Genomic DNA, 14535 nt, shown 5'->3' on the forward strand with positions numbered 1-14535 from the left:
CTGGACCTGTTAAATTCATGTGTAAATCCAGCACGTGGGAGGCAGAGGCAGGCAGATCTCTGTGATTTAAAGTTCAACCTGGTCAACATAGGTTCTAGGTTTGCTAGGACTAGATAATGTGATCTCGCCTCAACAAAAAGGACATGCAGACTGGCAAGATGGCTCAGCAGGTAGACACCTTCCACCAAGCCTGACAACCTGAGTTTCATCCCCAGAATCCACACAGTAGAAAAAAAGAATCAAAGCCGGAAAGTCGTCCTCTGACCATTCATGCGCTGTGGTACGGGAGTACTGACATACAGGCACACACAACAAACACACATGCAAATAAATAAAAACAAAGAACTCCACCACCCCAAGAATCTCAGTTACATTCTTTGTAAGAACTTGGCTTCTTAGGGGTATCTCATGCAGACAAAGTAAGGCCTTGTTGTTTTAAAACCCACATAATTCCACTCTTAGGTGTTTTTTTTTTTGTTTTGTTTTTTTGTTTTTTTGTTTTATAAGACAGGGTTTCTCTGTGTAGCCCTGGCTGTCCTGGTCTCACTCTGTAGACTGACTGGCCTTGAACTCACAGCAACCTGCTTGCCTCTGCCTCCCAAATGCTACAGTCAAAGGTGTGTATCACTACCATCTGGCTCTACTGTTTTATAACATGCAATAACTTTCTTTGCCCATACAGTCAAATCTAGGCTCCTTGGATTTGGGCCTACACATGCACCTGACATCAGAGTCTCTCATGAAGACAAAGAAAAGAAAGTATCTTTGACACATCAGTCAAGTAGTAGAGATGGCTGTGACCAGGTGGATCTTCAGCAGCCTACGAAGGTACACGAGCATTTCCTCTTCCCTAGCTGTTAAACACTCGGAGGGAAGCTGAGTCTGAGGGAGGAATGCAGCTGCATCAAACTGCAGGGACCAGGCAGGATACAGGCTTCCAGAGGAAGATGATGATAGACACCACGAAATCCATAGTAACTAGTATGTACTGGGCATTTAAACTGCGTTACATGAAGCAAATGCTCTGCATGAGGCTTGCACGTATAATTGCCTACTACTCTAGGGCACAGATTCTTTGAAAAAATTCATTTGATTTTTTTTCTTATTTACTTTATATTAATAATCATAAACTTAGCTCTGCAATCCAACTAGACTTGGAGGGGAATGAGGAAAATATGGAACCCAAAGAACTTCAGGGAGAGCAGAGATCACAGGGTACTTTGAGCAAATGGGATTGGGGTGCTCTCCTGAGCTACAGAAGGAATGGTTTGGTGGGTAAGATGCCCGCAAGTCAAAAGAATTAGTTTAGAGTTGTCCACAGTCGGAAATTGTGATCTTCTTGCTGGTCTTGCCATTCCTGGACCCAAAACACTCCATGGCTTTCACAATGTTCATGCCATCTTTCACCTTCCCAAAGACCACATGCTTGCCATCCAGCCACTCAGTCTTGGCAGGGCAGATAAAAAACTGGGAACCATTTGTGTTTAGTCCAGCATTTGCTGGACTAAACATGGACAAGATGCCAGGACCTGTATGCTTCAGGATGAAGTTCTCATCCTCAAATTTCTCCCCATAGATGGACCTGCCACCAGTGCCATTATGGCGTGTGAAGTCACCACCCTGGCACATGAATCCTGGAATAACTCTGTGAAAGGAGGAACCCTTATATCCAAATCCCTTCTCTCCAGTGCTCAGAGCACGAAAGTTTTCTGCTGTCTTTGGAACTTTGTCTGCAAATAGCTCGAAGGAGACACGGCCCAAGGACTGGCCATCGGCCTCGATGTTGAAGAACACGGTGGGGTTGACCATGGCTGCAGCAATAGACGACAGGGGACAGCGGCGTCTGCAAAGCCCATTTGATTTTTTTTAACTTAACTATTTTACATTTCTTTATTGGGATGTGTGTGCCATAGCCACTTGTGTCGAGGGAAGAGGATAACTTGTGGGGAATCAGTGCTCTCCTTCCATCATGTCATTTCTGGAAATGGAACTCGTTACCAGGGTCAATTTTCTCGTTGGCACCATAGACTATTTTATTATTCTCATTTACAATTGAGAAAGGTGTCTCAAAGAAGTTAAGTATTGTGCTAAGGTCACAAGAATAAAGAAAGAAAGAAAGAAAGAGAGAGAGAGAGAGAGAGAGAGAAAGAAAGAAAGAAAGAAAGAAAGATAGAAAGAAAGAAAGAAAGAAAGAGAAAGAAATAGGAAAGGCAGAAGTAGGATTCAAATCTTGGATCAGGCCTCAGAGTCTATGTGGTGTACTCACTCTGAGCTTTGTGAGGTAATAATGCGGACACATCATGGTTATAATCATATACACACATAAACAACACATTCGAATTCAGGAAATCAATTCAGACTGATGAATTAAATTAAGCAAGACTGTACCTTTTGGGAGGAAGGTTTGAGACAGGGTCTGTGCAGCTCAGGCTGGCCTCATACTTATTATGTAGCTGAGGATAACCTTGAACTCCTGATCCTCCTGCCTTCACCTCCCAAGTGTTAGGATTACAAGTGTGCCATCACATCCGGCAAGACTATACCCTGACAACAAATGGGCCATTTTAAGAACTGATGAAAACTGTATTTCAATCAATCAGTTGATAATCAACCCGTTTCTTGAGGGCCTACTCTGGTGCGTAGCCAGGTGACAAGAGCCTAAGCCATAGTCCATTCTCCCTGGGGGCCTACAAGAGGAATCCGATAGGATGGCATGATTCTGAAACATACTGAATCTACGCAGTCTAGTGAGGGACTGCTTCTTTGGTGACAGATTTGCCTAGTGCTCAGACGTCACTGGAGCTGTAAACAATCCCTGAAGCAGATCTCACTGTTGCAAGCTCTGTTTTACCCTGCAGAGCTACCACAAGATCACCATTTGCTTGACATTTGGTTAGTCCTAGAAACCCAGGTCATCTTCACAGGAGGGAAATGTATAATTACTGTTACAGGGGCATGTTCTATGAATATAGCATTCATATATATGTATACACACATATATGTGTAGGTATGTCATATACACATACATCATATATATTGGGGCCTATGTTGCCAATTCCCAAAGGTTTGGACAAAAATCATTGCTGTTCAATATGATATAAACAATGTATGGAATTTAAAACTTCCTACCCCCTACTTTCCCTCTCACATCACTCCATGACAAAGTTAAGTACATGTACTCAATGACAGTCCCCTTCCCCCTTATTTTAGTAGTAAAAAAAAAAAAAATTTTTTTTTTTTTTTCTTGAGACAAGGTCATACTATACGTATACGGCCTTGGCTGGCCTGGAACTTGCTATGTAGAGCAGGTTCTCCAGTTTTGGTTTCCCAGGTAACCAGTTACAGCTGTGAGCCATTATACTTGGCTTAGTAGTTGTATCTCAGTTGTTTTGTGCCGCCGGGATTGAGCTCAGGACCTTTGCACATGCCAGGCATGCCACGTGTCACTGGGCTTTATGCCAGCTCCTCACATTTTGACTAAGAAGTAGAGGAAAGTCATAAAATTAAGTTCAATAGAACATTAAAAAAATTAATGATGTCAAAATATTACATTTCCAGCAAGTAATCAGTATAAAAATTAAAAAAAATTCTCTAGTTTTAACATTGGAACTCTATTTTAATTAACTAATTGTGTATGTGTGTGCGCATGAGTGTGCTATGGAGAATGTATGGCTGTCAGAAGACGCTTTTGGAGGTTGGTTTTCTGCTTCCACCACGTGGTCTCTGGGGATTGGTCTTGGTTGGCAGCAAGCATCTGTATTCTCTGAGCATTTACCAGTCCTGCTTATTGAAGAATTTCAGAGCCAGCGTTTCGACGTGTAGCCTAGGCTTTACATGTGCCATCCTTCTGCTTCAGCATCCCCAGTGCTGAGCTTCTCTGAAACCTGCTGTGCATTTTATATCTACAGAACATCTCAGTTTGGAGCAGCTACAAACAGCAAATGCTCGAAGTCCACCTGTGGCTAGCTTCCGCCTCACTGGGTAATGCGAGTACAGCACACTTAGAGCTGTGGCTGTCACACTAGAGAAGAGGAGAGTTCTCTGTCCCCACATCTTACCCTTGAAGACAGGTTAAGAGGAGCAGTGTGTGGAGAAGGGAAGTGCTGTTATGTTACTCAAGACAGGGCACATTTAATTGTGGCATATGTTCTAGTTAATAGTAAGAATTTGAAGGACAGAATGATTAAAAACTCCAAAGCCATCTTCAAGGAGTTTATAACAAAGGATAAGCAAGAAGTTGGGGAAGCAAAGGTATATTACGACATCCAAGGACTGACTGTTTTGTACCAGACTAAACACAATGCATGTCTGGGTGAGGTGGTTTCATATGTCCTTGGCCCCAGCAAAGCACTTTAAGGTGGTTTGAGTTTGGTAACATGGTTCCATATAGATAGAGAACAATGATTTCAGTAAACACACAACTTTGCCAGTATCCTGGAGAAGAGGTTAGTAAGCGGGCCTTTTAAACACATTGGCAGAATGAAATATGAAATTAAGGGATGAGATATGGAAAGGTAAAAGACTAGGTCAGCTTATTTGGTAGTATCTGATTTACATTCTTTCTATAATCTCTAGACCTCAGCTAACTCAAGTATAAAATAAAAGGATGCAAAACAGAGGTTCCTTATAGCTAGAATGACCTATATTTTATTATACAAACCTGGATACTCTGAAGAATATAAGGGGGACAATTTTCATAATTATGTTGAGATGAGAAGTACAAGTTAGGATTCTATCTCTGTCTATCTATCTATCTATCTATCTATCTATCTATCTATCTATCTATCTATCTATCTATCTATCTATCTATCTATCTATCTTTTGAGATAGGATGTAACCGAGGCTGGCTTAGAACTCAACAGGTTGCAGGGGCTAGCTTTGAACTCCTGATCTTCCTGTCTCTACCTTTCCAGTGCTGAGATTGCAGGTATGGGACACAATACCTGGCTAAACCAGGATGTGGTTCCTATAAAGCAATATGATCCTATATGCCTAGATGTGGATGGATTCTGTGTTCTGATCACTCCTGCATGGCCACAGGGCCTCTATGGATTAATAATGCACACCCCTCCCACAAAACACTTTAAATTTGAACTTTGGGAACAGAGCTCCACGTGGACAGAGCTAGACTTTGATGACCTGAACATATTTACAAGGCAACAAATCATGGACAGGCTAAACAATGGAGGAAAGCTCTGGTCTGCTTGTACTTTGTACTCAGAACCTGACTTTGTACTCACAGCCTCCTTAGACAGCCCTGGTCAGTTTAGAAAAGGCTTATTTTAATCAGTTGCAGGCTTGCTGTCCTGCATTGCAGTTTGGATTGGTGGAAATCCATTTCAGTCTGTGACCTGGAACTCATGTACTGCACTTCCCAAGGCTTCTATGTGAACATATCAAATGATTTTTGTTTGGGAGGCCCTTCTCTCTTTAATTTACTTTGTGACTCATGATTAAAATAGAACAACTGTATGTGTATTTATAACCAGAAACACACATGGCCTAGAGACATGTATGAAGTCAGAGCCTGAGGGAGGAACACTGAAAAAAACTGGTGAAGGCAGAATGAGAACAGGGACTCAAATATCCACCATAAATGAGCCAGTTCAGCTATCTCTACAGGATGGAACAGGACAAACCATTACGGAAAAATGATACTTTCAAAGAAAAGTGTAAAATGGCAAAAAGTCAAGGTCTTGAAAACAGAGGGTATCTAAGTAGAGTTCACACTCCTCTGGATGACCGAATAGAACATATTTAATGGTCAAGTTCCAAGCAGACAGGGCAGATTTCCTTGAGACTTCTAGGAAGGTGCACACGGATTCTGTTGGTCAGTCTCACACACTTAGCTGTGGGTAAGTGTGCTGTAGAGCTGCCCAAAATTCTACCTGCAATGTTCCAGGGCAGATTGTGAGTCATACCTGTCTGCTGGCCTTCTTCAGGTCTGTCCAGGCAGTTAGTCAGCAGGAAGAAAATATCAATGCATACAGCTCTGGTCACCAAGCATGGATTCTGCCTAGAAAAGGAAAGTGTAAACAATAAACTGTCTGGGCCTTGGGAAAGAGAAAAATGGCTGTTTCCTACTAGGCATGCCATGAAGTTCAGGCAGCTACATTACACTAAAAAATTCCTACCCACTGTGGGTAGGAATCGGCAATCTGTAACAAGAAAAGTGCATGAGCCTGTGGCAGAAGTTAGGTCTATGTTTCAGTCACTGTTCCATTGCTGTGAGGAGACACCACGATCATGGCTACTCTTATAAAGAAAGCATTTAGTTGGGGCTAGCTTATAGTTCAGACTTATAGTTCAGACATTATGGTCATACACAGCACATGGAAGCACTCAGAGAGGTGCAGGATATGAGACCTTTACATCCTGACTGAAAGGCAAAGAGAGAGAAATACTGGGCCCTGTATGGGCTTTTAAAACTTCAAAGCCCACACCCAGCGACACACCTTCTCCACCAAGACTATAGCTAATCCAACAAAGCCATGCCTCCAATTGTTCCAATCCTTCTCAAACAGTGTCACTCCCTGATAGTTAGGCACTTAGATGAGCCCATGGGACCATTCTTACTCAAACTACCACAGTCTGTGTGAGGACCAAGCAGATAAAACTATATGTTGGGCTCCAGATAAACTAAGATTTCGACATCTATTCTACTGCTGTGGAAACAGGAGAAGGCCTTATGAAGATCTCCTACTCTCCTCTTACCTGGAGAAATGGGGTGATGGTAGTCACTGGTTCTGAAATTCAGGGTTTTACATTGAGGTGAAGTGACTGCGTTCACAATGAAAAACAAAACCCACCGACTGAAAACAGTGTCTGAACAACACAGATTAACACATGCTGGAGCTGGTGTCCTTCTCTTAAGATAAGAGATTTTCTTCTTCTTTCAATGACTGGCGCCTTTTACCCTTGGACCCACATGGCAGAACCAGCAAGAAGCTTAGACTTTCTTGTTATAACAGTGCTTGAGGAGCCCTGGCTCTGCACCCCAGTGCAGCCTGACAATAGGCCCAGGCAGTGTGCTAAGGACCTGGCACCTATGGTAAAACTGTAGGCACACTGAAGTCTGACACATGGTCTTTGTGACTTGTCATTTCTGTGACCTGAGCAGACTCTTGGTCTGTAACGTGGCACTGACCTTACTGTCTCCCTGTGAGTCACCGGATCATCACGGTGTCAGACTGAACTGGAAATGGTATCCAAGGCTTGGCAGGTACAGACACCCCAGCGGGACTTAACCTTGTCCTCTCCGACTCCTAACCTAAGACTGGGGATGGCACCAGTGTTGTGAGTGGTGGAGTTCTGGCTCAACCTTCTCATCTCTGAACATGTGCGGCCACCAGCTCTCTACAGTCTGCTTCTACCTCCATCCTCAGCTGCCCATTTCCGTAGGCTGGCACACGCAAACATGAAAGAAGTACCATCACCATAGACGGACATGTGCAGAAGGCCAGAGGCCGATGGCAGAAATCTTTCTCCACTACTTTCTCTACTTTCATTTTCAGCTTAGAAGTACTGTGCTTACGTGATGTGGGGGTGATCAGATAAGTGCCTTCACCCACTCAGCCATCTCTCCAGTTCCCCTTATTATTATTTAAGAAAGTAAAATAAAAATATCAGTGTGTGTGTTGTTCATGTGCATGCTGCGCACATATGCCACAGTACACATGAGGAGGTCAGAGGACGATGCTGTAGAGTTGGTGTTCTCCTTCCCCCTCTGTGGGTCCTGGGGACTGAACTCTTGTCACCAGGCTTATGTCATGATACCTACCTGCTGAGCCATCCCTCTGGCTCTCTAGCACGTGTTTTGAGATTGGGAAGTCACTGAACCTGGACTAGACCACCTGGCCAGCAAGTGAAAGGGAGCCTTGTCTCTGCTTCCCCAGCACTGGGATTCCAGACATGCACCGCCACGGTTGGCGTTTACATGGGTTCTGGGTCCTGAACTCAGACCCTCAGGCTTGAGAGGCAAGCACTGTGCTAACCAACTGAACCATCACCCTAGCACCTTGTTTTCTTTCTTAGTCTTGCCCATCTTTTGCCTTCATCTTGTTTTCCTCCAGTTTCTCAGTCATACTTCCTGTTGTTGCCCTTCCTTCCACACAGTGTTTAACAGCTGGGGTTTACCTTGACAAAAGACTACTCAGTGAAGAAAGTCAGAAAATAGGCAGCCAAACCTTGAAGCAAAAAAATAAAGATTAAAAAAATAAAAAAAAAAAAAATCAATGAACCACAGGGCTGAGCAAATGGCCCCAGTAGCTTTGCACTGAGGCTGGGGAGAAGAGACAAAAGGATGGCATTAGGACTCTGAGCACAAAGAGACCATAGAATAAGACTCAAGGAATGAGGAGGGAAAACATACTAGGGTAGACAGAAGAAATGGCAAGGGACTCTATGAACGTCAGTGCACTTTACTGTCGTTTTATTTTGTCTTGTCTTTTTGGGGATTGAACCTAGGACCTCAAGCACGAGAGGTGAGTGCCCTACCACTGAACTACAATCTCAGTCTTCATAAATAAACTTGGGCAGGGTAAGGTGGCAAGAATTCAGATGGACAAAGTTGAGCAGAGGGCGTCTGAGATATCACAGTAAATGTGGAAGGATTTTTGTATCATAAGGAGCCTGGCGTGTGCGGGAAAGCAGACGAGTTGCTTTGAATGGGTAACTTTTTCTAAGCTCCTGCTGGCTGCTACATGCCACGTGGCACTGCACAGCCACAGCCTCTTACCTCCATGCTTTCTGGACACAGCCATAAAGGAAGCTTGTGATAAATTGGTTTGCTTTTTGAACTCAGTAATAGGCTCTTACAATGACATTTTTAGCTAAGTTAATGTCTTTTTGCATTATTATATTATTATTAATTATTATTATTGATTGGGTGTCACACAGCCCAACCTGGCCTTGAACTTCCTATGTATCAGAGGATGATTTTGAATTCCTGATCTTCCTGTTTCCACTGCCCAAATATTGAGATTATAGACCTGTACCACTGTAAAACCTGTTTTTTTTTTTTTTTTTTTGTTTTTGTTTTTTGTTTTTTATTAAGCCAAGGTTCAGTACGTAGCTCCGACTGGCCTAGAACTTGTAGTGATCCGTCATGCCTGGGCTTCCCAAGTGCTGCATGCAGCAGCTAACACCCTTTTAAACGTTCTTAAATGAACAGAACCCCCTGCATGTTTCATAAGCAGACACTGGCTGCCAAATGTGCTGGCTTCCTGGGACACTGCTCCGGCTTCTCCATGGCTCTGAGCTAGCTTGTTGCAACCAAAATTTATGGAGGCTACTTCACACACTGCCACTTTAGAACCTGGGCACAGAGACTCAGAGTCACAACAGAACCCACACTGACTCTGAGGAACTCAGAGAGTGATTCTGGCTGGCAGTCCACCATTCCTGGCTCCACCCTCTAGGAAAGCCACAGAACAGGCCCATGTGGAATCAGAGAGTTGGGTTTTCTCTGCACTGGCTTTTCAGTCAGGAAAGTGCTTCCTTCTTTCTTCTTTCTTTCTTTCTTTCTTTCTTTCTTTCTTTCTTTCTTTCTTTCTTTCTCTTTCTTTCTTTCTTTCTCTCTCTCTCTCTCTCTCTCTCTCTCTCTCTCTCTCTTTCTTACTCTGACTTGGAGACAGTACGTGTAAGTTCAGGGTGAGCCAGAGGTCTGCTCTTGGTCTGTCGAGCCTCTTTGATGACGGGAATAAAACCCCAAGGAACAGCAAGCCAGCTGGACAGGAAACAAGCCACAGGGTTTTGGGGGGCCTGGGGATTTTTTTTCTACATCCAAATGGAAAAATCCTGGCATGGGCATAGTCTAATGAAGATTTATAGTGTTTGAAAAAAGTCAGAACTGGTCAGGGTCTAACACATGGGCTAAAACCCAGCAGAATAGTGTTAGAAGGTGCAAAAGGAGTCAGGCATGAGGACTAAGTTATATATATAAGAAATGAAATAAAGTGCTCTTTTAAGAATTATGTTTTTCTTCCACCATTCTTTATAAAAATCATTTCTCTTGACAGACACCCACCCGAGAACCTGATGAGTATGTCTTTGCCTTGGGAAATTTCTGAACTCCATTAAACCTTCTGCCCTCTGTCCTGAAAGCTGGGGGTTGGGAAGAGAAGGCAGGGCACATCCACAATGGCCCCAGTGTCTAGAGGATGGCAGGAGCTCTTGGGAAGCCTGTGATAAATTATTTACCTCTCTTGGCCCTTCCGGAATCCCAGAGGCTGCCGATCTGTTTTAACTGAGGCCTATTCATTCAGAAAACATTTACTCAGAAGTTACGAGGAGCCAGGAAGAGTGCCAGGGTCTGGGAGGATGAAGATGACACAGTCACTGCCCTCAAGGAACTTAGAGTCCTGAATAGTGTTTTTCAAACTGCAGAGTATACACGGCCTACTTCATCAGTTATGAAATAAACTGGTGGATCGTGGCCAGTGAAAGAAACAAGATGGAGGTTGGAAAGAGGTAGGGAGAGGAAGAGGAAAATAAACCTCCCAGGGTATTACAGTAGTTTCAGTACCTTGTTTATTACAGGGTTTCTAGAAGGTTCTTGTTCAGAATAATTAATCTTATGTATCTTTAAATAATTAATGAAATAAAACAATTTTAAGTAAAATAATTGAATATTTCCCCTAACTTTTGAATTCTCTTTCTAGGTAAAGATGCACAGTACAGAGCTGGGCGTAGTGGTGCACACCTTTGATCCCAGAATTCAGGGAGGCAAAGTCAAGTGGGTTGCTGTGAGGCCACCCTAGTCTCCAAGGCAAGTTCAGGACAGCCAACTCGACACACAGAGAAATCCTGTCTCCCAAAATACTCTGTACATTGCACTGAATGGATGGTATCAGTAAAGTTATGGGTATGCTGAAAGCTAACATTCCTGAAATCAAATCTGCTAAGTCTTAGCAGATTTAAATCAAGTCCCTATCCTCAGGTTTGTGTATGTGGTTTGGTTTTGGTTTTGGTTTGTTTGTTTGTTTGTTTTTCGAGACAGGGTATCTCTGTGTAACAGCCTTGGCTGTCCTGGGACTAACTACGTAGAGCAGACTGGCCTCGAACTCACAGAGCCTCCTGCCTTGCCTTCCAAGTGCTGGATCTAAGGCATGTGCTACCATGCCTGGCTGGTGTGTGTGCATTTTTTAGGCAGGGTCTTGCTGTGTAACTGTGGCTGGCCTGGAACTTGCTATGTGGACCAGGCTAGCCTTGAGCTTGTTGCAGTCCTTCTGTTTCTGCCTCCCCATCTGCTGCAGGTTTTTGAGGTTAGGGTACAAATTACTCATGTCCTAATTAGCTATTATTCATGATTTCAAGCCACACTAGATCTCACAAGTCAGTGTTTTGTTTAGTGTATCTCTGTTTATACATGCATATAGATACATGCATATCTATTGTATATAAAAGCTACATTTGGGGGGGTTATGGTATTTTTGACTATTTAACATAAAACAAAACACTTGAAATCTACTAGTTTAGTGGGAGAACCATATAACCTCTCATATCAAGGATATGATGGTGGCATGAAAGAGGAAACACCAGACTAAAATGAAGGCTGCTGAGAGCCTGGCTACCTGGTGGGGAGTCTGGGAAGCAGGCCATGGCAGTGGCTCCAGCAGAGGAAGCAGTCCACCTGAAGACCTGGGTACATGGCAACTGTAGAGAATACAGTGTTGAGAGACAAGAGGAGAGGAAACAGAAGAGAGTGCTGCAGGATGCATAAACAGGGCCCCGTGGGAGAGTTCAGAGGCAATCTTAAAGGGTTCCAAAGCCTTTAAGGGCTGAAGATCCTGTGGACCCCATCAGCTCAAACCAAACTGAGGGCTTGGATGTCCACGCAATGCTGTGAACCCAGTGGGGCACCCCCAAAGAGACAATCCACTTGGAATAGCAAACAGCAAACTCTTCCGGAGGAATCGTGCTTAAATTCAGAGAAGGCTAGAAACAACTGTTCTGCCTCAATTCCCCAGCGTTATTAAGGTCTCTAAGTCCGGAAACCTGATCTGGACTTCAACAGAATCTAAGTCTGGGTCACTTCAGTTCCCAAGGAACAAATCCCCAAACTGTGGGTGGAGCCAAGGCTAACCTTTGTTGAACACCATAGGACTATCTTGCAAAGGGAAAGGGTATAGGGGAGGGGAAAAAGAGGACCAAGTTTTGACCTTATAGAGTATATGGTTTTTGTGGGGGAGGGAGAAAAACAAAAAACAATGAAAAGGAATGTCATGAGAGAAGAGGGGGCTGGAGACATGGAAGGACTTGGACTGGTCAAAGGAAAAAGGAAGAGTTGCCAGACATCAAACAAGTTGGAATGATGGGATCTGGAGTCTCGAGCAAGGGCTCATTGGTGCCTGGGTGCTTCAAATGGTGGGTCCAAAGAGGAGAAAGGGCTTCTGGCTGAAGCCAGCAGTGAGAAGTAGCACTGGCCTCCAGCAGGCCCCACAGGGGATGTGGTGAGGAGGGTGGCCAGGAAAGAGGGACAGAGGCTATGAGATCTGGGAAAAAGCAAGATAGGTGGAGAGGTGTTGGATAAAAAAGAGGAAGCCAGAGAATGGCACAGAAGTCACCATCTATATAAAATGTCTGCACACCCCGTTATGACCAGGTTCTTGATCCTTTACTGCTGTGCTGGGCCCTTTATTTAAAATGCTCCTTCAAGCTTGTTCTCTGGGGATGCCTTTCCTGACCAACCTCAGAGGTTGGTGTTGTGCTGGCTTGATCATGGCATTCTGCTGACAATCTCTGGGTTTCCCAAAGGTCCCTCCTCTTTGCAATCCCAGCAGCTCAGCACTATTGTGGCGGCTGTCCACAGAGCTTGTGTTTGCTTACAGAGCTGCTGTGGCTAGGACGTAGGAGGTCTTCCTTTGATGCAGCCCATATTAAGCTATGTAAATGTGGAAGTGTAAATTAAATAAAGAGAAGCTCCTTCTCCCATTCTGATTTCCATTTTTACCCCATCCTGGCCAACTAATCAGCATATGGCATTCTTGGAGAAACAAATGGAGATTTGTTTAAGCTATGATGCCAAATGGTCATGAATTGCAGAATATGTAATTTTAAACAAGCTCTTTCCCTCCACCGTACCAGCTAGGATTCAGATCTGCAGGCAAGCCAGCTGTCAGCAACATGTGGGGTTGCCAGACTACCCAGTCCCTGAGATTACCTGGCCCCATGAGGGGACGGTGCTGGTGGGGTCAGTGAGCATGGCAGACTAAAACCACCAGTGCCTGCTCATATACCCCAAATGGAGAACCTGCCATGTAGGACCCCTTCTTGGGCTCTTAAAGTAAATCCTTCCCCCAGCGCCCTGTTCTGGTGTGGACTAGCCTCCAGGGAATTTGTAAAAAGACTCTAAGTTGGAAGTGTCTGGAAAGGGAACAAAGGCCCCAGCTGTGTGCTGTATCCCTCCATGGGCTCCTCCTGTGGAGGCAGCGTTGCTCTTAGGGGAGAGGATCCAGAGAGCTGAGGCCTTTACCGTTCGACCAGGGTCCTGGGAAATATTCCATAAGACCCACCCACAGTGTGTAGAAGGTACTGGGACCCCTTCTCAAGGCAGGCCTGAAGATACAGCCTGCTCTGCTTTCCCTCTGCCACCAGGCAAGGGGAGTCTTGCAACTCCCGGCCATGACTCTCCCTGCTGCCTGCATGAAGGCTCACCTGGCCTGTTCAGTGGGCCCTTAGGAGCCTGTCTGGCCCCCACACTCCCAGAGACTTTTGTGTTTTTCCATCTTTCTACTAGGCATCTTTTTTTTATTAATGTGCTACTCAAGCTGCGTGCAGAAAATGATGAAAAAGAGACCTTGTGTGGTGTTTGGGATTTGTTCAAAGCTTGGGAAACTGTTTTAGAATGTGTGTTTTATTCCTTTTATGAGAGAAGCATGTTTCCCTTCCTCTGTGACTTGTTTAAAAGTAAAGTTTAATATGCTGCCAGAGAAATTGCTGGTTAATAACTTAATAAGCTATGAGCTGGGAATTATGGGAGAAAAGTAGTATCTAAGAAAACCATTTTTGTAGTTTGGGCTTGGAGGCATTGGTTATGTTATAGAATGCTAACAGAGTCTCTTTTATAATTCCATCTTACTTTTCAGGAGCATGACAAGGATAAATAAACAGGGTGAATGAGAACTTCTGGATGCTGAATGACAAGTCTGGACATATCAAGGGGAGAATTTCTTGTAGCATGTCTGACAAACTATGGTCACGTGAACCTGGCAAGGTATATGCTTGGCCCTCGGTTCCAGCAATAAAAGCAACAGAATAACAGTGAACTGCATTTTATGAAAGGGTTATCTTCACAAATATTCTTATTTTATCTTTATACTAAGAAACATAGACATTATTTTTCCATTTTTCAGAATCAACAATACTGTTCATAGAGCTCAAATGACCTTCCCAAGATCAGGGCAAAGCCAAGAATAGAGTCAAGGTCTCCCAGACAAACACGTTGTATTTATATGTCCTGAACACAAGTCCTGAAGAGAGCCAGTGTGCCAAGCATAAAGGGCACGCTGGGCTGCACCCACATACTGGTGTTGG

At 44.1% G+C, this 14535-nt stretch overlaps 2 protein-coding genes across 2 annotated transcripts in view; both read right to left on the bottom strand.

The window, feature by feature from the left end:
* The window catches only part of Thada (THADA armadillo repeat containing), a 296591-nt gene that overhangs the window by 67233 nt on the left and 214823 nt on the right, over window positions 1-14535 (bottom strand). Inside the window, exon 31 of the mRNA XM_055619015.1 lies at window positions 5922-6016. Within this exon, the coding sequence (XP_055474990.1) occupies window positions 5922-6016 (95 nt within the window). The remainder of the gene's footprint in view (window positions 1-5921; window positions 6017-14535) is intronic.
* LOC129685487 (peptidyl-prolyl cis-trans isomerase A-like) lies at window positions 1152-1846 on the bottom strand. Its single transcript, XM_055619024.1, has one exon. The coding sequence runs from the start codon at window positions 1807-1809 to the stop codon at window positions 1306-1308; it is 504 nt and encodes a 167-aa protein (XP_055474999.1). The 5' UTR covers window positions 1810-1846; the 3' UTR covers window positions 1152-1305.

This window comes from Psammomys obesus, unplaced genomic scaffold (genome assembly GCF_907164565.1).
Source record: "Psammomys obesus unplaced genomic scaffold, mPsaObe1.curated_primary_1811, whole genome shotgun sequence".
Classification (NCBI taxonomy): domain Eukaryota; kingdom Metazoa; phylum Chordata; class Mammalia; order Rodentia; family Muridae; genus Psammomys; species Psammomys obesus.

Excerpts from the sequence above, each read along its gene's own strand:
- LOC129685487 (XM_055619024.1), bottom strand. The coding sequence starts at position 1,809 with ATGGTCAACCCCACCGTGTTCTTCAACATCGAGGCCGATGGCCAGTCC.